This window comes from Hyperolius riggenbachi, chromosome 2 (genome assembly GCF_040937935.1).
Source record: "Hyperolius riggenbachi isolate aHypRig1 chromosome 2, aHypRig1.pri, whole genome shotgun sequence".
Classification (NCBI taxonomy): Eukaryota; Metazoa; Chordata; class Amphibia; order Anura; family Hyperoliidae; genus Hyperolius; species Hyperolius riggenbachi.
Genome location: NC_090647.1, coordinates 184,510,395 through 184,532,417, shown reverse-complemented (window position 1 = coordinate 184,532,417; position 22,023 = coordinate 184,510,395). Strand labels below are relative to the sequence as shown.

The following is a 22,023-nucleotide window of genomic DNA, read 5'->3' as shown; positions in this document are numbered from 1 at the left end:
CAAGGCAAGCAAGTTGGAAAGTGTAAAACAGACACTTGGTGCCACAGATAAAACAATTCCAGTCCATCACAAAACATCCATTTATTGGCATAGTGAGACCTAGTCACAGCCAAGATGTATACTACAACTCTAAAGCTAGTCAGAGTATTGAATGATGCTTTTAAATTATGAATAGAGATATGATCAAAAGTCTTCTGGAATTTATTACAAATGATTGTCTCAGAAAGAGAATCTACATCTAAACCTGTATTTTCATATAATAGTAAGATATACCAAAACTATTATTTGAAGTGCTGAAGGACAACTTTGTTTTGTTCTGTGTTCATAAGTCTTATTATGTTAATTATGTTTTATTTGATTAAAAAAACGTCAATAAAATTCTCTTAAAAAAAACAAACCTGTATTTTCAACTAAATAGATTTGATTTATGACTAAAGAGAAAAGTAATGAGCAGATGATTTCTTTTATGCAGGTTGATGAAGTCTGATTGTTTTCTCATATGATCAGTTCACAGACACATGGGCAGCTTAATGGTGCATGCTGACTTCAGGTGCATCAAATATCCACAAACCCCCTCCTGTTAACTGTGTCCGTTTTCATTATGGACCGCTGGCTCTACATGCAGGCAGAGTGTTCATTTTTATAAGGAGTGAAGCCACAAAGCTGAAAATTGACACCATTGACATTCATTGCAGTTAAACATCTGTCTAATATGGACTCCATAGCAGATGATGGGAATGGGAGGAGCAATGGCTGGTATAAATATATAAAGTACCAGTTACAATGACCACTACATTCCAGATGCAAACTCATAAAGGAAGAGAATTGGCTCTTGGGTGCATAAGAAATGAAAAACAAATGAAAAACAAATAAAAAACAATATTTATTATTCTTATATGAACACACAAATAAATACATACATATGGCTAGAAACCCCCTTAAAAACAGTGAGTAGTCCCACTGGGCACAATAAGGGATAGTGAGGCTGCAGTCCTCACAATACCTAACAAGAGAAAAAAAACAAAAAAAAAAAACATTCCAGATGCCTGTGTGCTCCCATGGTCTCTGCAAGGCTGCTACTGGAGCTAAGGAAGCAAGTTTGGCTGCACTTACCATACCTTTTAGATGAAGTATGGTGTGAGTGTGATAACGATGTAGTCTCCATATAGGAAGCAAGCTACATAACTACACACACCACCATCTTTCTGTGATTATCACATAAGTATATAATTTGAACTGTATGTTTCACATCAGGATCACTTGCTCCAATCTCACAAAGTGAACCATGTAAACCTATGCCTGCCACACGCTGCAATGGGACCTGCTTCATTTTGTATAATCTTGCTGGTACCACATTACTGAAGTTACATTCAGTTTGTCTGACCACCACACTACCTCACTGTTATGCTGGCCATAAACACTGAAAAATGTTTACAACAAAAGTCATGAATCTAATAAAATGATTAAGAAATGAAATATTTTATTTATATTTCCCCTCATGTAAATCAAGGTGATGCTCAAACAGTAATATATTTGTAATTGTTTCCAACCATGCACATCACTTTAAACTTACCCTAAAAATACTTTTCTAAAACCTGTGTATGCCAGCATTAGAGTGTTTAAAGCAATATAGCTGGTTGCTCTTTTTGGAATGGAACTATACAATTTTAAACAGGTAGTTTAGTATATTCAGCACAGATAACCTAGCTGTAGTGTAGACATTGGTGGTAATATGATATTTAAAGTACACCTGCAGTGAGAGGGATATGCAGGCTGCCATATTTATTTCCTTTAAGGCTAGGATATGGAGGCTGCCATATCCATTTCCTTTAAAGTACCCTGACCTGGTCTTGAAATACTTTAAAATTGTTTTATTACTGGTGATGTGACTTTTTCACAGCACCATCCTCCCCCCTCCAGCGCCCCGGTTCTAACAACAATTATGATCAGGGAGGAAGTGACAGTTCTCACCTCTGTGCGTCCTTAACTCCGCCCCTCCACCTGCCGCTTTAGTCCCATATGTGTTTCACTGCACACAGCGTGCAGGGGAGCTGCGCTGAATGTGTGGGCTTGTGTTAATTGAGGTTGGAAGAATATCCAACCCCAATTATCACATGTCCGCACACAGTGCAGCTCCCCTGTGCGCTGTGTGCAGTGAAACACATATGGGACTAAAGCGGCAGGTGGAGGGGCGGAGTTATGGATGCAAAGTGGGGAGGAAGAACTGTCACTTCCTCCCCGATCATAATCAACATTCTACATCAGTTGAAGACTACGACTGAGCCAAACGCGGTTTACAGGAGGCACAGGAGGGGGAGGCTGGTGCTGTGTGCTAGTCGCAGCACCAGCAATAAAGCAATATTAAAAGTTGAAGGGGAGAGAGGAAGAGGGTTAGGGGTACTTTAAGACTAGGGTCACACATGGCAAAAATGGGAAAACTCCCGTGAAATGCACATAATGCTTCCTAATGCATTGTGCTGTTTTCCACAGTTGCTTTTTATAGTGCGACATGTGCAATTCCCCTTTGCCGACAGTCAGCTGTTCTCAGATTCATCCGCAGGAAATCACTACCATTTTTCTGCGGCCGCAAGTGTGACCCTATCTTTAAACAATACCAGTTGCCTAGCATCTTGCTGATCTCATTGGCTACAGTATTGTCTGAATCCCAAGTCTGAAACAACAATGGGGCTAATCCAGTCAGACTTCAGTCAGAAACATCAGATCTGCATTCTGATTCAGGGTCTATGGCTTAAAGTATTGGAGGCAGAGGATCAGCAGGACAGCCAGGCAGTTTGCATAGTTAAAAAAAAAATGCATATGTCAGCCTCCATATGCCTCTCTGTTCAGGTGTGCATTAAAACAAATGTGAACATAAAATGTTGCTGGTGTGCTTGCGGTCCATAAGAGTTTAGCAGGCTGTAGATTAGAATTATCACTGCAGGGATTTTCAGGATTCCCATTGCAAATGTCTTGGTAGCAGTGCTTTGCTGGGATTACAGCTTTTCATGCATGACCAAATGCTACTCAGACTAACTGACAGTGCACTAAGAGCATGAGCAGTATGTTCACCATGGGATTCCTTCTAAAGGCCTCCACTAGGATAAAGAATATCCACATGCCAGCACTTGCCTCCACTCACACATCATGGGGCACAGAGTGGAGTTCCTCCTTGAGAAAGTGTATCCATTTTTTCCCTAAACACAATTGGACTGATTATGCATTGCTATAAAACCAAAATATAGTGAATTACATTACAAAGAGAACATTAATAGCAAGAATATAATCTACTAGAGTAAAAGCAGAAAAATTACATACATACGTACGTACGTACGTACGTACGTACGTACATACACACACACACATATCCACACATATTTTACATACATATACAAACACATTCCTAAACACAATATTTAAGGGAGCACAAAACCCACAACATTCTTTTTCACTGCAAAATTGAATAAGTTGTAGGTTTACCTGTCTTTTCTGGTGTTAGTATTGCTTTAGTTGGGGTTTTAAGGATGCTGGGAGAATTAACACCGTTGCAATACGGAGTGAGTCTCGCAACAGGACTATATGGAAAAGTCATGGAAACAGGAGTAGAAAAGAGACTCCTCCAGCGACCAGCTAAACATAAAAGGAACAAAAATGACCGATTAGTAATTATTTTTATGTCATAACCATAGTAAGACACGGAACAGGCTAAAATCAAATAAAAGACCAACCCTCCCCGTGCCAGGTTTCACTTGCGTTAAAGTAAATGGGATATTAAATTATCAGTGCACTTACACGTAATGATGGATAATGTCATATAATGAGGCTGTGTAGCACACTTACATAATCCCTATTTTAGGATACTGCCTTGTCACTTCTATTCTGTACAGACAGCAATTATCTTCTGGCTAACCTGTGCTCCTGGTTTACTGAAACCCTAACACGATCTACACAAGTATCAGGTGTGCTGAAGGACAGTTTGCAACAATGCAGGAAAGAGGGAGCATTTTAGGAGTACATTTATCAAAGAGGAATCAACAAACACTGCAGCTGGTCTAGTACAGGCACAGAATGGCAATCTATAGAATATAATACAATCATATTGCATTACTGATCAGACACCCATTTTAAAGTAGAAATCATATGGTAAATACACCAACATTTTAAATCACATTTTGCTATTTTGAGAACTCCGGAGAAGACGTTAAAGCGGATCCGAGATGAAAAACTAACTATAACAAGTAACTTTATCTACATATCTTATCTAAAGTTTAGATAGTTTACACAACAAATCTAGCCGCAAATAGCTTTAATAGAATAGGATTCTTTCTTCCTGTGATACAATGACAGCAGCCATGTTGTTTGTAGACATTACACAGAGGCAGCCTTATCTGCATCTTGAGCAAAAAAAAAAACAGAATTCCCCCTCCTCCTCCCTCCTCCCCTCTGCCTCTGAAATCTCTGGCTAGTAATACCACCCCCTCCTCCTGCCCAGACTGAGCTCCATGAGCCCTTGCTACTGTCTGAAAGTTCCTTGGCGCTCTGAAAACCTGTGGGCGTGGCTTGTTTAGTTTATAGGGAATTACAGAATTAAAACAAAAACAAAAAAGTATTTGGCTTGAGCAAATGCCCTATAAACAATAGGAAAGGAGCACAATTATGCAATGTATAAAAGTTCATCTCAGATCCACTTTAACCCTACAGTTCTCAGGTTGGCACTGTTACTGTGGCCATAACAAATGCAAACTATGCCATGAAAGTGCACCATAGGATATCAAACAAAGTGCTAAAAATAATAGCTGGAAAACAACACTTTACAAGAGAGCTGGAGGCACATACGGGTGGCAGAAATTCAACACTGGAGGCTCAAAGAGCCATAAAAACACACAGAAAATTCTAAGAACTGCTGTCAGTCAGGCAGATGCGCTTGCAAAATCCCACCACTTCTAATACACACTTTTCCAGCAGATTATTAGGCAGAGGGTGAGTGGGGGCAATTTGTGCATAAACAAGGGCTTATCTGGGTTCAATCACCCAACCTCATACAAACACTTGTCTATGTAGTGGAGTCCATTTGCCCTTTAGAAAGTAATGCCAACAATGCAAGCAGCACTCATTTACGGGCAGTAATGATTTAATAAAATAAATTGAGTCTTTGGTAAATAAATGTACTGTAAACAAATCTGATAATTTAATAATGTTCAATTGTGAATATTCAATTTGAATGCAGACACCAATAAAAATGTGGTTGTACTGAATCAGTTTTTGCAATGATTTTAAAATGCTTGCCTTAAAATGTATGTTTGGACAGCATTAGCCTAAATTTACTACTACTACTACCTGTATATTTATGCATAGTCAATTCACGATTCATTTCAAATTTAATCAAATCAGTCCAATCAGATTTCTCTTAGATCTACTGAATGAATATCACCTAATAGCTATCAGGAGAAAGATTGCAGGAAAAGATTTCCTGACTTGTTGGGACATCCTTATAGATCAACAATAATGACCAGTGATTTGTTAGCATCCATTTAGGCTCAGTTCACATTGGCATTTTAAGCCAAACGGATCCCGTAAAGCGGATCTGGTCTCCACTTCATCGGATCCGTATGGCTTGGTCCACACTGGCAAACAAATCCGTGAAAACTGATCTGATCATCAGTCGAGCGGATCCATTTTCACTCTGTTTTCCACTCCAGCAGGTGAGGGAGGGTGCAGCAGCCAGGCGGGTAAGGAAGTGTGCAGCAGGGTGCAGCAGCCGGGCGAGTGAGGGTTAAAAACTTACCCACATGTCTTCTTCATTGCAGCCGGGCAGTAGAGAGGGTTTCTTCCAAGCTTCCGTCTTCTTCCGCGTCATGTGGCTACACGCGGCATGTGACTTGTCACATGACGCAGAAGACGTAAGCCTGGAAGAAACTCTCTCTACCGCCCAGCTAGACTCCCTGGTAAGTTTTAACCCTCCCTCAACCACCCGTCCCGCCCACTCAGGTTTGCGTCCCCTAATCCAGACCTCCAACCCCAGGGGATTTTGTCCTCTGAATGGTCCGTTTCTTCACTAATGTGAAGAAACGTTCTGTTCTCTCAATGCCCCCTATGCAGGGCTTCATCTTCCGTTTTCGGTCCACTGAGCTGAGCGGTCCAGAAAAATTGGTGCTGCAGAAAAGTTGCGTTCTGTTCAGCCGAACATATGCAATGCATTTGTATGAATGGACGGTTCCATAGGTTAACATTGGATCCATTTGCATCCGTTCTGTTTGTGCAGTATCCGTTCCGTTTACGGTGCGCTTTTTAATAACAATGTGAATCGGGCCTAAGGCTGTATCTTAAAATGAAGTGCTCTGTTATTCTTTTAAGATTTTCTGGTATAATTAGAAGTCAGTAGTGAAAACACAGCAGAAAAAGGCTTATGAATTTCGTTGCACAACACCTTGGTCAAAATGGTGCAGCTTTACCATGCCTGGGCAACTGAGGCCATGAATGTCTCCCCTACTTCTCTCTGCACTAAAATGGGTACTCCTCACAGGTACACCTATTTTTTTTTTTTTTTAAACAGCCAGATCTAACCAGTCACAACTGTTGCTCTCCATCAGTGGCCCTCAAACTACGGCCCACTTTTTCACTGGCTCCCCAAACACAAAACATAACTTATAGATGCAGCTCACTGCACCTTTAAATATTGGCAGCCCACATATAGAATAGCAGAGCTGGAACCACCCATCTACATAGAAGCCAGAAAGCAGTAATTCGTTGGCTTCCCATCCAATTCTGCATCAGGTGACACTGCTGTCCATCCGGATGGCAGGTTGTCACCTGAGTATGCTTTACTGTCTGGTGCGCAAAGATGTTCTTTGCGGGACAGCATGACTGAATGGCGGCTGTTGGGAGTTCTCCTCCGGGGATGATTGGGGGGGGGGGAATCAATACCTAGATTCAACGGCCCCCTGTACACTGCAAATGTGATTCCAATTTTCCTTGGGTGCTATCAAAATAAAAAAACGCGGAAAAAACGCAGCATCAGTACTTATTAAAAATCGCAAATCGGATGCGATATCGCAATTTTATGTATGTTCCGGCCCCCCAGCAGTCTGAAATATGTTGACCCGGCCCTTGACTAAAAAAGTTTGGGGACCCCTGCTCTACATCATGGCCCCTTGGGCCACATAATCGATGAGAAATCACCAATTGTTTGCAAAATCATTTTCATCAGCACTTTACAATGAATAGGGAACATTTTTAACAGTGATATGAATGCCTTGAAGATGACCGGATGGAGAAGACAAAAGAGTACACTAGTGGACCCTGCTTCATCTCCCATGTTTCTTCCTGGAGTGATGAGCTATGTTTAGTATCCTCACATGATTTACATCTACATGCTTACCAACAGGAAGTCTACATGACACAATACATGCTAATCAGCATTCATGTCTAGTAGGACAACCAAAGGAAGTAGCATAATGGCCTGACGTTGCAAAGCAGATCAAATTGTGATAGTCTCCAAACATTTTTTTTTTTCAGTGGAATTGAACTGCATTCTACCTGTATACCTAATGCTGGGTACACACCATGCGTTTTCCCGCTCGATTCGCAGGTCGAGTGGGATCGAGTCGACTATTTCTGACGTGCTCGATTTGGGCTTCGACCGTTCCTGCCGTTGATTTTGCATACTTAACATGCAAATCGACGGCAGGAACGATCGAAGCCCAAATCGAGCAAGTCGGAAATAGTCGAATCGACCCCGATCGAGCGGGAAAACGCATGGTGTGTACCCAGCATAACATATGGTTATTTATCTCATACAGAAAGCCTACTTCAAAGGGTCATCAAATCACAGTTCTACATAAACTGGCAGCTAATATCCTTCAATTTTAAAGCCTAAACATTTACTTCTGACCCCATGTACGTTTTTAATAGAGCCACTGCGTCCATGGACATTTGTGTTTTTATTGGAGGATGTTGTAGCATTAGTTTTTGACAAAAGAGGAGACACAGAGAGACCAGATGACAACTTCCTGGATTTTAATTTTTTGGGGTATTCAGGAGGGATGTGATTTTTTTCTCTTAGTTCCTCCAATTCCCAAGGAGACCAGTTGTGTGTGCAGTAGCTGCAGCCTTTTTTGTATTTTTGTAGCATTTCTCATATTTTTTATGCTACCACCAACATGGATTATTTACCCAAGATGGCATGGACCAGGAAGAGTTCATAGAGCCCGAACAATATGTAGGTTTTGTAAAAGTACCGGTAATACCTTTTTCATGGCTATCTGAGTTAAGCTACCGTATGCAAGCTTTTAGGTAATTACTCTCCTTCGTATATTTCCAGAGGTTAGATTATGCCTAAAGAAGGGGACTGGTTTCACATGTTCATATTACGAGAAAAACTATTGTTGCTTCCTCTAATTAGCAAATGCAAGATGAGTCTGTCAGCTGGGATGATGAATAAGCTATCAAAAAGAGCAACTGTATTCAACGTATTTGAGTTATTTTTTTTGAATGACACTAGAACAATCAAAAAAGAAGTACTGTTCACAGAAATTCCTCTGCATCAGTGATAGCTTGGGAACTCATTCATATACCACATTGTTCACTTAATATAAAGTTAAAGGACCACTTAAAGTACATATAAATTAAGTATATTTCTTCCAGATTCAAATGCACCATAAATACTTTTTTTTTTTTTTTTCCTATTTTGCCATCTCTTACAGTAGACTAAAAACTTGCCAGATGTAGATGGTTTTTGACTAGTTTCATTTCCTCTGGACAGGATTCAGTATTTTTGTCTTTACAAAAACACCCCCTGGAAATGATCTATACCAGTGATGGCTAAACTTGGCACTCCAGATATGACAAAACTACAAATCCCATCATGCCTCTGCCTCCCCGAGTTATGTTTAGAGCTGTCAGAGTATTGCAATGCCTCATGGGACTTGTAGTTCCACCACAGCTGGAGTGCCACGGTTAGCCATTACTGATCTATACAAAGATGCCAAACAGACTGCCTACTCTCTTGCACACTATTTAGGCAATTAAGGTTCACCTAAAGTGAGAGGGGCAGAGGCTCGATTTCCTTTCAAAAATGCAAACTGCCTAGCAGCCTCCATATAGTGAACCGAGCACCTTTTTAGCACTCAGGACATTTCTAAAGCACATGAAAAATGCATGCCAACAATCTGTTTCATTATAAAAATAAACTTTCATTTACCTTTGTATTTTACAATCAAAGTAGTATTTTTAGCCTGTTTCAGCAGACCTGACCGTCCACAGAGCTCTCAGGACGCTAATTATTTTATTAAGCTAATTACCCAGAAGAAGGACTGTTTCGTCAAAGACATAGTGTGTGTCAAACAGTCCTAATTACCCACCCCCTTTGTTGAGAGAAAAGCTATTGTTTATTTATGGGTAATTAGCTCAATAAAAGAATTCGCATCCTGAGAGCTCTGCGGGCGGTCAGGTCTGCTGAAACAGGCTAGTACTGCTACTTTTAATTGTAAAATACAAAGGTAAATGAAAGTTTATTTTTATAATGAAACAGATTGTTGGCATGCATTTTTCATGTGCTATAGAAATGTCCTGAGTGCTAAAAAGGTGCTCGGTTCACTTTAAGTTCCCTTTAAAGTGGAACTGAAGTAAGAGGTATACGGAGGCTGCCATGTTTATTTCCTTTTAATCAATACCAGTTGCCTGGCAGCCCTGCTAGTCTATTTCTCTGCAGTAGTATCTGAATAACATCAGAAACAAGCATGCAGCTAGTCTTGTCAGATCTGACTTTAAAGTCTGAAACACCTGATCTGCTGCATGCTTGTTCAGGGGCTATGGCTAATGGTATTAGAGGCAGAGGATCAGCAGGGCTGCCAGGTATTGCTTAAAAGGAAATAAACATGGCAGTCTCCCTGTACCTCTCTCTTCAGTTCCCCTTTAAGCAAAGGGTCTCTGAAAATGTAAACAAATGTGAGACTTCGGAAGCCACACATATTTGATTAATTTAGGCATTGCTTATTTATCAATTTTTGAATAGATCCATTGTTCTGCATATTTTGTATTATGTTATGAATGATATTTTAGTAAACATAACATTATTGAACCCTGATTTCACTTGTCTACTTGCGTGGCGCTTTTCTTGTCCTCAGGTTTGTGAAACATTTATTCCATGGCTGTAGCATTATTGTCATTATAGGTTGTTTTCTAATGCATGTGTGTCCTGTACAGTTCACATTTATACCTGGGTAACTTTGGTACATTTAGGATGTGTGTCATTTTTATGGCAGTTGCCAATGTATACATAATACACACATCCACATGCACAGTTCTGAGTGCAATAGAGAGTCTCTCAGTCAAAAAGTTTCAGCATACAGTACATATATTTGCAAACAAAACACAATCTGCAAATAAACAGTCAATTATATGCTAATAATTTTAATACAAATAATGTATGCAGCTTGAAATTGGACCAATCATTAGCTCCCGCATTTGACTGGTGCAATTACTAGCAGCTTAAAATGAACATACCAGCATACATTTTAAATCGTTAGCATCTCACTGACTCATCTCTTTGCAGTTGGGCACATTGCATTCTATAGAGCATTTAATGAGGGAAGGATACAGTGGTGTGCTGTAAAATAATATTGTATTGCTAACGCGATGCAATTATATTGTAATGGTACTGTTCAGTGTGACGGATCCATTGGCGATATCAAGATGAATGCACTGCGCTACCATGTATCGTGCACGCTGCAGTGAAGCATACTTTCTATGAACTGCATGCTTTACTGTAGGTGTCACACCATAATTGTGGTTCAACTTTTTCCTTCCATTGGGTTTCTGGTTTTACAGGGAACACAACACTACCACTGTGAATGTAGCCCAATAGAGGATTGCATTCAAATGTAATGCATTCAGTTAGTAAGTGGGACAATTAAATGCACTTCCTGCTCCCTTTGGCCCAGTTCTAAGCTGCCTCTATACTTCACTGGTTAAGAGGGTTGGATGGTGTCAGTGAATACATAGTGCTGTGGAGGAAAAGGGAGAAGCAGGCATACTGCTGGGAGCGTTTTAATAATCCCAGGAAGGTTATCAAAGTTCTCACTGCAGGTGGGCACATTAAACTACAAACCATACATCAGATAATTCTCCAATCTCTCAACTACTGATCTCCCAGCATCAGAGCAGGTTTCTTGTCAGGGACAGAGCTGGAGAGACTTTCTTGTTACTGTACTAATGAGGGACTTTAAATCAGAAGGACTGAGAAACATGGGGAACAAAATATATACAGCAATATATAAAAGGAGATAAAGGAGTAAATAGCGATCACAATTTGCTATGCTTGTAAGATACAGGCTGAAGTGTGTTTTCTCTATCAATTACATTACCTGCTTTGAAAAAACATGCACGCTTTTCTGCATACTAACGCACATGGTGAGCAGAAAACACATGCAGAAACTGAAAGACAAGTATGAACCCTGCCTAAAGGTGTGTACACACCTTTGACTGATGTTGCTCGTTAAGGGATCAGCACCCAAACCCTTGGGTGACATCACTGCGCCAGGCTTCACAGACGCGAGTCAGCTGTATAGCTGACAATGCACTGCGTTGCTATGGGGCGGGGGAGCAGCGTGCACAATGGAGTTGGCTGTCGCTTGGCCAAGTTGATCCTCCTGGAAGTCGGAGGCCGCTGTACACACACATGATTGCCTTCTGAGGTGATCATTATCAGCTCCCTCAGACGACTTTAATCATCATAAAAAGAAGTATTTTATCAGTTCTGTTACTAATTATCTTGTGAATTATGTATTGACAATCCTTCCAGGCTACATTCCTAAGCATGAGAAAATCAGGGAGGTCTAATCTATGCCTGAAACAGTGGGGCAATCATCCATGCAAGAACCCTTTTGATGTCCTGTTCAATTAATACAGCTTAATGACACTTCATTATGTAAGGAAAAAAAAAATCTACATAATCTGTGTGTTAACCATGTACTGTCTCCTTATAGTCAAATGTATGCAAGCTGTGATTGCTAACATTTCTACATGGTTCCCGGCCAAGGAGGACAGAAAGGGCCATCTCTGTTGGCAATCTACAATGTGTACAGCAGCCCACGATCCTCCTGGAAAAATCCAGACTGGCAGATCATCTCGGCCACCATGTACTGGGCCTCCTCCCCACTCCATAGTAGCAACAAAACATCATAGTGGTGTGTCCGTACAGAACTCAGCCCGGACTGTGGCCCTTAAGTTGGAGTCCCGATCTCTGCAGGCAACAGTAATTGTGCTAGTGGATGCCCCATGTATGTATAAAACTTCTTTTATCCTTCGGCTCAGGTTTACTTTAATGTAACCCTGTAATGAGAGGTATGAGAAGGCTGCCTTTTTATACTGTGCCCTGGCTGCTCTGCTGTTCCTGGGTCTCTAGGGCGATTTTGGCAGTGTTTTGGGATCGCCGACAATCACCAGTGATTTCCAAAATGCAATAATCGCAGTACATGCTGCATTTTTAGCGCGTTTGTGCTCAATGCTAAGTACATACGTGCTGCAAATTCACTTTGAAAAGCGATTTTGCAGCACTTTGGGAGGCCAAGCGATTACAATTTAAATAAACTGTATTATAATCACCAATGCAATGAGCACTGTGTAAAGGTGGCCATACACATTTGCATACAGGTGCATACTTTGCATACAGGTGCATACAGATTTGCAGCAGATTCGACGTTCAGATAGATTCCTGTCAGGTCGAACGTATTGACATTGAACGTATCTGATGTGTGTCACACACAAGGAACAGATTTCCAATAGATTTCAGAATTAAATTATTGAAAATCGATCGAGATGCATAATTGCACCATTCGATCCAATGCAACTCTATGGGCAATCGATCTGCTGCCAGCAGCCAATCAACCTAGATATTCCATCTGGACTGTTGAAACAAATCGATCAAAATAGTCCTGAAATCGACCGGCCGATCGATCATGCTTCCTGCTGCATCGATTTCTAGCCAATTTGATCAGGGCGGTTGAATTGGCCGTCGATCGATGGCTGAAATTGACCAGTGTATGGGCCCCTTAAGTATCATGCACATTAATTTAAAGCCTGCATGCAGCAAGTTAGGATAATCCATTACAACGCAGAGATGAAGAGGCCCATGGAATTGTATGGGCAGCGAGTTCACATGCAGAATTATTTTGCAATGTAACTGAGCACTGTGAATGCACTTCAAGGCCCAGTTCACACTGGCAATTAAATGGCAAGCGGATTCGTGGAAACTGCTCCAATTACCGATTGATCTAATCCCTTTTCACTCTGTTGCCACTCCGCTGCTTCTGTTCCATTTCATAACGCGTTCCGTTTTGTAATTGCCCCCAATGCAGTGCTTCAGCATCTGTTTCCGTTCCGCTAGGCTCAGTCGTCCTGAAAAATTGCTGCAAAACCAAATTTGTGGTCTATTCAGCGGATCGGGCATTTCTAACACACGATCCATCTTAACAGATCAATGTGAACAGATCCATAGGTAAACATTAAATCCGTTCACATCCGTTAGGATCCGCGAACAGACAGTTTTCCGCCAGTGTGAACCGGGCCTTAGGCCCCATTTACACAATCAGTTGGTATGCATTTTTTTTCTTCTCCATAAAAGTGCATTGTGAAAAAGATTTCAGTTAAAACGTGTTAAAGCGGTTCTCTTGCCTATATAAAAAAAAAAAAAACTGTCACTTACCTGGGGCTTCTATCGGCCCCCTGCAGCTGGAATCTCCCGCGCGTCCTTCTCCAATGCTCCGTTCCCCGCCGACGGCACCGGGCTAATTATTCGTTTAACTAGACGAATAGGTCTGCGACTGCACGGCCGTGCGCATGCTCGCTCCTGCACGCGTCATCGGGAGCTCACTGCGCAGGCGCAGTACGAAGTTCTATTCATCTAGTTAGACGAATAATTAGCCCGGTGCTGGCGGCGGGAAAACGGAGCATCAGAAAAGGATGGACATTCCAGCTGCAGGGGGCCTCTGAAAGCCCCAGGTAAGTGGCAGTTTTTGCTTTTTATATAGGCAAGAGAACCCCTTTAAACAGAACCTGAACTGAAAATAAAAAGTAAAAATAACCATACACAGGTCACACTTACCTCCAGTGTAGTCTACTTCTCAATCTCTTTCTCCTCTCCTGTGTCCCGTTTGTCCACTGTGATCAATTGAATTCTCCGTCCTCCATTTTAAAAATGGCCATTAACCCATAACAGCTTCCTGGTCAGCACACTGTTAGGGCTGAGACACACCAGAAAAGCTCCCCAAACACTAGAGGTTTCAAAAGCGCTTCCCAATGTAATGCTATGGTTTTTTTGTTTACAAAACCTCATCGCTCCAGTGTGCATAGACACGTAGGATAACATTAGCAGGAGGTTTCAAAAACTCAAAATGCTCAGAAAAACTCCTCTGGTGTGCTCCAGGCCTTAAACTGCAATATCACTCACTTGAGCCATAGGGAAACATGGGCATTTCCTTGCACATTCAGTTGTAACTGACAGCAGCTGATATATAACTGACAGCAACTGGTATATTTCAATTCTGACAACAATATTGTCAGAACTGGAAGGGAGCACTGTAAGAAGAAATTGGTGAGCCTCTGAGAGGAACTGACGGTGAGGTTAGTATGTAATATTCATTTTCAGCTACGTCATGTGTTTATTTTAAATAATTTTCCTCGCTTCAAATTCCCTTTAAGTGTAAACTTAGCCATAGGAAAACATGGGCATTACTTTAAAAATCAGTTGTCCTTTCAGTTATAACTGATAGCAACTAAACAGCAGGAACGCAATGCAACACAAGGGGAAAGCAGCGCCACACGTTAATAGCGCATTGCATTGCATACAGTCAATGAATGCCTCATTGTAGCTGTGACTTTTGCATTGCTTTTGTATTGCATTGCGACGTTCTGCATTACAATGCAGCCGTTACAACACACTGCAACAGCCCACTGTGAACCTAGCCTGATACTTTCAGCCACAGACCCACAAGCATGAACATGTGGTGCTGTGATTACAGTGTGGCCATATTGGCAGCATGCTTGTTTCAGGTGTGCAATGCAAACTCTACTGCAGCCAAGAGGATCAGCAGCACAGCCAGGCAGTTACCATTCTCTAAAAGTAAATACATTTGGCAGCCTTCATATCCCTTCTCACTAAAGTATCACTTTAATAAATCAAACCCCTTGTAAAACAAAAGGCATGTTCTCGATAGATACCTATAATAGGATAGACATTACATGCAGCACCACTGTAAGGCAATGGTGAAATCCACATGCTCACGCTGTATCGCCATTTCTGATCTCCAGTGAACCGTAACACGGGAAAATTGTTATAAGCTGTGCAGAGCCTCAGAAGAGACAGCTACAAGATTACAGCGATTACGGGAGCGCTGGACTATTCAGGTGAGTTCTGAGAGCAGAATCATTTCTCATATAAAGCACTAAAGCGTGCCAAGAATTTATTTCAGCTTTTTACTAGCATGTTTTTATCCATCTTAACTGACTATACTTGTACATAAATGCCCTCAGAACTGTCAACATTTAATACAAACACTACTTGAGAATTTTTCAGCGCAGCCTCATCTCTCCTCCATGGTCACCTCATGGGGCAATCCTCTTGCTGTGTGGAGGTGTTAAATAGCAATCACACTGCATGCAGCAATTTCACTTTACAGGAATGTGCTAAATTGCATTTTCCTTCAAGAAAGCTTGGAAAACTGCTTTGCAAAAATCACAATGGAAATTGCTAAGTGATTGTGATTTGAAGTGTGAATCAGACCTAAAGGTGTGTACACCTCTGCTTGTCGCAAGAGACAAAAGCACCTGCTGCCTATCCCCTGTGTTACAAGACATATAGGTCCATACACACGTCAGATTACACTCGGCCAAGAGAATCCAGCGTGTGTATGGCAGCCCTCGACCAGCGATCCTTCCTGGCAGATCGCTTCAGCTGAGAGATTCATTTCCCCCACTTACCCCATCTGCACAACCTTGGCCCTGCAATGTCACCTGAGGGACGGGGTAACGATCAGTGCCGTGGAGGCGGAGCAATTTTGGGTACCTGGATTCGAAGTTGGTGGTTTTAATCAACTGAGGAGTCGGATGATTTTTGAACCAAATCTATAGCCTTTGTAAAAATTAGGCTTAGGAGCCAGAGTCCAGGAGTCGGAACAATTTTGGGTACCTGGAGTCGGAGTCGGTAGTTTCAGAAACGGAGGCGTCGGATGATTTTTTGTACAGACTCCACAGCCCTGGTAACGATCCCTGCTGGGCTATATTTATTGAGGGTGTACAGAACTTTACAACTAGTTGGAAAAAAAACAATCTTCTTGCTGAATAAATTAGGGGCAAAGCTAAAATTTCAAAATTGCTGTAGTCCAGAAGATGAAAACAAGCTTCAGGTGGGAAGCAGTGGATAGGCCCATGTTTCCATTTGTAAGGACTGTGAAAAATAAGCATAATACAGTACAGCTAATAAGCATAGAACCCCATGCTGCAACTAGTCAACATGCCACAGAATGACAGCATTATAATGAAGTCATCAGAGTAAATATGACCATAACATCAGTTTTGTGGCGCTCTCCGTTTTGTGTTAAAGTGGAAATTCTACACATTGCCAGGATTAATGGTGAACATTATTCCAACTTACTTATATGCTATTTCTGTATGTATAAAAATACAGTAACCGCCAGACTGTCAGACTGGGATGGTCACAGGTGTTGCCCACTGTTCAGTTAATGCAGGTGTGCAGCCTTCTTGCTCTGTGCACTTACTAAAGCAGGAAGCAGAAAAATATCTGCAGAGTGAAGATTCCAAAATAGAGCTGCAATCTTTGCCAAGGGCTGTTTCACACCAAAGTGCTTTTCTGTGATTTGTGCAGCACGTATTCAGTGGAGACCTTGTCCCTCCCCCCTTTTCCAATAACAGCCCTTCAGTAAAAAAAAACCCTGCATGACCCCAGGAATAGATAGCACCACAAAAGCCTCAAAATAAAAGATTACCCCCATGCATGCCAACCCCAAGAAATAAGACAGTGTTGTCTTCGTGCCCCTCCCCCCCCCCTCAAAGCACAGACCCCAATAATGATTCTAGTGACATCCCCGCCACTTTAACCACTCAACTCTGACAAAACTGCCCTTTGGCTACACAGGTCCCCGGCACTCCATAGCTTGAAAATTATACTGCGATCTATGGCGTAGCCAATACACAACAGGAGCCCATGCACCAAAAACATCTGCATTGACTGTTGCTCAGTAGTATAGTTGCCAATCGGAATAAATATCCACATGCAGTGAGTGAAAGCATGTGGCTGGTGGGAGACTCAGAAACTGGCTGACTTCCATGGGAAACTTCAGTCAGCCCCAGATCCGAACGCTGTAAGGAGCTCCCCACCCTCCCCTCCCCTCCTGCTTATGTACGGTAGTTTGTGGTTGGCTAGACTATGCGATGCAGTTGTTTTAAAGTTATGTTTGCCTTGGCTATTGTTAACAGGCAGTGGTATTATGATATTTATGTTATACATTCCTAGGTTATGTGATGTTAAAGTGAACCGAGCACTATTTTTAGCACTCAGTGAATCTCAATAGTACATTAAAAATGCATATTAACAATGTGGCAATTACTAAAAAATATTTCTACCCCTTCTTTTTACATTTCAATGTTTGTTAGAGGTTTTTAGTGCTCTACTTCTGCTGCCTGCAGTCCACAGAAACAGCAGGCAGATAAAGAATGCTGTAATTAGCAGTAGCAATGAGCAACCAAAAGCTTTCATCAGCGGGGGGTGGGGAGAAAAGACAATTTACATCAGACATTTTAGAGAGTCACACTTGATTACCTTCACACTTTACCTCTAGATAAATAAGGGCAGAGAGAAGGTGAGGGGGGAAAATGGCAGTTCCCAAAGCTATTAGAAACCAGGGCAAACTGCATAAAAAGAAAGCTGCTTGGATCCCTTTAACCAATAAAATAGGCACAGCCATTTCCATACAATTCTGAGTGTCTATTTATTACTTGTGTAATAAATATAAGCTTACTCTTACCTGTAAGAGGAGTTCCCCGGAGTCCTCCATGACAAGGATCAGTCTCCTGGTCTCTGTCCTGGAGGAGTGGAAGTTATTGTTCATTTATGGTAATAGTAGTTGGTTAGTACATGATGGCCTGTGGCGCAGCATCCATTTCTAAGAACTGTACGGAAGCAGGAGTAAGACATTGTGTACATGAAAGACACCATCCGTGCTACACACCAGCAATCATCCTTGACATAAATGACAAAAAATGGCCTGGTTTTCATGACTGTCCATGGTCCTCGGACAAGGACTGGAATTGCTGAGATACAAAAACCTTTTATTTTAAGAAGATGATGCTGTGTGTGGCCTGGGAAGAATTGTAGAGACACGGTGCACAGACATTTGTGCCACAGAGACCATGCGGCTCCCAGTGTCTGCGTGCAGTGCAATCCCACTATAAGCAAGATGTTTCACATACGTACTGTAAATATGCTTCTAATGCTAGAACACATGAAATGCTAGCCTGTATGTCTTTAGCTATACATTACCAGTAATCTCAGCCCAGAATTCCCAGAGCAGCACTTACACCACAGCACAGAAACATAATGAAGATATCGATGATCTAATAGTAGCCACAGCATAGAATTGCTTTCCTCTCAGCTTACATTAATAGCTGGTCCACTGATTCATTCTCTATCAGGCAGACTGTACTTATACAGCTTGAGTTTCTGCTCACAGTAAAGGTTCGTATACACGTCCGATAAAGATCGTTCGTTACGAACGATTCGTGACGTTTACACGATATTCAAATTAGACTGAAAAGATCGTTCGTAATGAACGATTGTGTACACACGTGAACGATATAAGTATAAAGTATTGAACGACGAACGATAAAAAAATGCGTGCGCAAACGGAAGTGACGTTATGACAGGCAATAAGAACATGCGTTATCGGACGATCTTTGTACACACTGCAACGATTGAACGATTATCTTTCGAAAAAATCCGCCGGGTTGGATCGGTCCGATTGAACGATAACGATCGTTATCGTTCACAAAAACGATCGTTCACACTTTTTGAACGCACGATTATCGTTCCGATTGTCGTTATCGTTCGTTTTTGAACGATCGTTATCGTACGTGTGTACTCAGCTTTAGTGCACTGTATGGGGCATGCAGATATATTATTAGATGTACAAACTGAGGATGGACACTGTTACAATGTAACATAATAGAAGCCAATATCATATTGATTACCTTGCTCGAGTCTGAAGCAGAGAGATCGCTTTGCTGCATCTATATCAGGAGATGGATTATCCAGAACCTGCCTACACCACTCCATTGGGCTAAGGGAGCTCTCAAATGGCTTCTGCTTCTTACAGGGGGACGTGTATAGCCTGAAACAAGAAAATTATATTGAGAGACACATTTATACAGCACAGACCAATGGGCTTAACACAGAAAATCAAACAAACCATATTTTACTTTTTAATAGAACACACACTAGCATACCATTTTAAGAAATGAACACAGTAGGAAAGAGAGCACTTCTCTAATTTGTAATTATTGGTGTCACTATCTGTGTTGAGGAGGCCTTCTTCAATTTCCATCTCTATGACTATGGGGTGAATGGAGGAAACCAGGAGCTGTGTAAAGGGGGCTATACCCTAGCTGACCAACCAACCAACCAACCAACCAATCGACCATCCAATTCGATTATTATAATCGAATTGGATGAAAATTGGTGCTGCAAAGTGCATGCCCGACCGACAAAGCAACCAATTTCGGGACAGAAATTGGCCGCACGGTCACGATCGTGCATGCTGAAAAATTTCGGGCCAAAGTTGATTGGTCGAGTGCGCGGCGTACGGCGGCCGAATTGGGAACAAGCGACAACACGACAAAACCCCTGCCGCAATGTATAAATGTATGTAGTGTAGTGCATTTATACATTACCTGTCCGGTGTCAGCCTTCACGCTGTTTCCGTCTATCTCACCGGGTTCTGCATACACTCCGGCGGCGCATAGCGTCTGACGACAGACGCTATGCGCCGCTAGCATGTATGCGGCTGTTAACCGGCGAGATGGACAGACACCGTGCTACAGGACAGGTAATGTATAAATGCCCTACACTACATACATTTATTCATTTTGAGCGCAACGGCGATGCGGACGCGGCGGCTCAGACGATTCCCTGAGGATTTCATGCTGAAATCGGTCTGTAGTGTATGGGCAGATTCGACTAGAGACAAATTCCTCTCTAATCAGATTCGATTAGAGATAAATTTATCTCTTGGTCGAATCTGCAGATAATCGTTTTAATGTATGGCCACCTTTACATATCACTATTAAAACTGAAACTGCGGACATACAATATTTTGCGTACAATAAGACGCTCCTGACCATTAGATGCACCTAGGTTTAGAGGATAAAAACCAGGGACGGAAATATACCAAACCTGGTGCGTCCATGGTGCAGGACACCTTGTGGATCCTCTCCACCCAATCATTACACCCCCCTTGTACTTCGTGTCCCCCTCTCCTCCTCCCGTCCTATGCCCCCCCCCCCCCCCCCCCCCATTCAGAGTAATCTGCAGCAGAAGCAGCAGATCCCTTACTCTGCAGGCGCCTGCAAGCGACAAGCAATGCCTTCTCGCTCACACAGCTTCCCCTAGTGCCAGCTGCATGTAATGACGCGATAAGGAAAAGCCAGCACTAGAGGAAGCCGTGAGGGAGAGAAGAGGTCGCTGATCGCAACAGGCACCTGCAGAGTAAGTGAGCTGCCGTTTTCTGCTGTGGATTACTCAGCACAGGGATGGGTCATTTGTTTCTGTGGGGGTTCATAAATCGGGGACTCCAAGTATTCGGTTCATAAGGTGTAGTGACTTTCTCTCCCCACTTTTGGGGGAGAAAAAGTGTTTCTCATGGTCCAAAAAATACGGTAGCTCTCATGGGGTTACTAGCTCAAGCAACAACTGTTTATGCAAGCCTGAACTGAAAATAAACTCAAGTTATAATTGTATGCATAGGAGTAACAGTAAATAGGACTTTCCTGGTGTCTCATGTTCTTCTTTTACATTTTCAGATTAAATTTCAGCAAAATCTGGCTAATTCAGCTCTCGTAATGAGAAAATGGCTTTTCAAACTCTTCAGTCCAATCCTGCTATCAGGAGAGCCAGATACAAGTGTTTTGGCTTCTAATTTCCTTTCAAGAAAGTTACTGCTGCAGTTTAACTCCTCCCACTGCACATATAAAGGCACCAATTAACTAAACCTTGAAGGTACGTAGACATATCCAATTTTTATCTGCAGATGACTGGCCATTTGTTATGAAAATTGATTAAAATGTAAATGTACTAATCAAATCTTGCAGTGAAAGCATTTGATTGGTGCATTTTCAAGCTGAGTAGCTTTGCAGTAACATTTGCATAATTCTGCATCAATTTACAATTATTTGCACAATTCAAACCAAGTAGAAAGGTGGCACTGAGCTAAACTATACTGTACTAAATGCATTTAGTCTGATGTCAATGGCACAGGAATATGGGAACACAAAAATGCCTGTACATGTGAAAGTAGTTTTGTAATAGACGTCCGAGTCGTTATGGGATGATCAATGAGATGCAAATAATTTCTCCTCGCATTCAAATTTGCAGCTTGAACTTGGACCACTAACTGATAGAAAATTATTTAGATTTTTCCAATTTGAAGCAGCATATAATTTACATAAAATTTGAATGCAAGAATAAATTAATTGGATCTCATTGATCGCCAATACGTGGCGTATGGATGCAGAAACTCAGAAATGCCTATAGATGTCCACAGCAGTCTAGGTTTAACCCTTATAATTAGGTTTCAGTTTAAGTCCTTAAAATTGGGCCCCCGGCACAATGTTAATTTGGTCACCAGGCACGCGCATAGCCGAGCAATAGCTAAATTAAATGGTTTTGGGTACTGGGATAGCATATAGGTTAGTATTAGTGTTAGGGGATACTCAACCATATGGCATGGATATGGCCAGAGC

The 22,023-nt window shown here is 41.8% G+C and overlaps 1 protein-coding gene across 2 annotated transcripts in view; it reads right to left on the bottom strand.

Moving 5' to 3' along the window:
* The window catches only part of SLAIN1 (SLAIN motif family member 1), a 65,063-nt gene that overhangs the window by 19,141 nt on the left and 23,899 nt on the right, over window positions 1-22,023 (bottom strand). The window contains exons 2-3 of one of the 2 annotated variants that reach the window (XM_068267898.1): window positions 19,258-19,397; window positions 3,478-3,627 (exon numbers count right to left, since the gene is read on the bottom strand). In XM_068267898.1, coding sequence (XP_068123999.1) covers window positions 3,478-3,627; window positions 19,258-19,397 — 290 coding nt within the window. The remainder of the gene's footprint in view (window positions 1-3,477; window positions 3,628-19,257; window positions 19,398-22,023) is intronic. The other variant, XM_068267899.1, reaches the window with a different exon arrangement.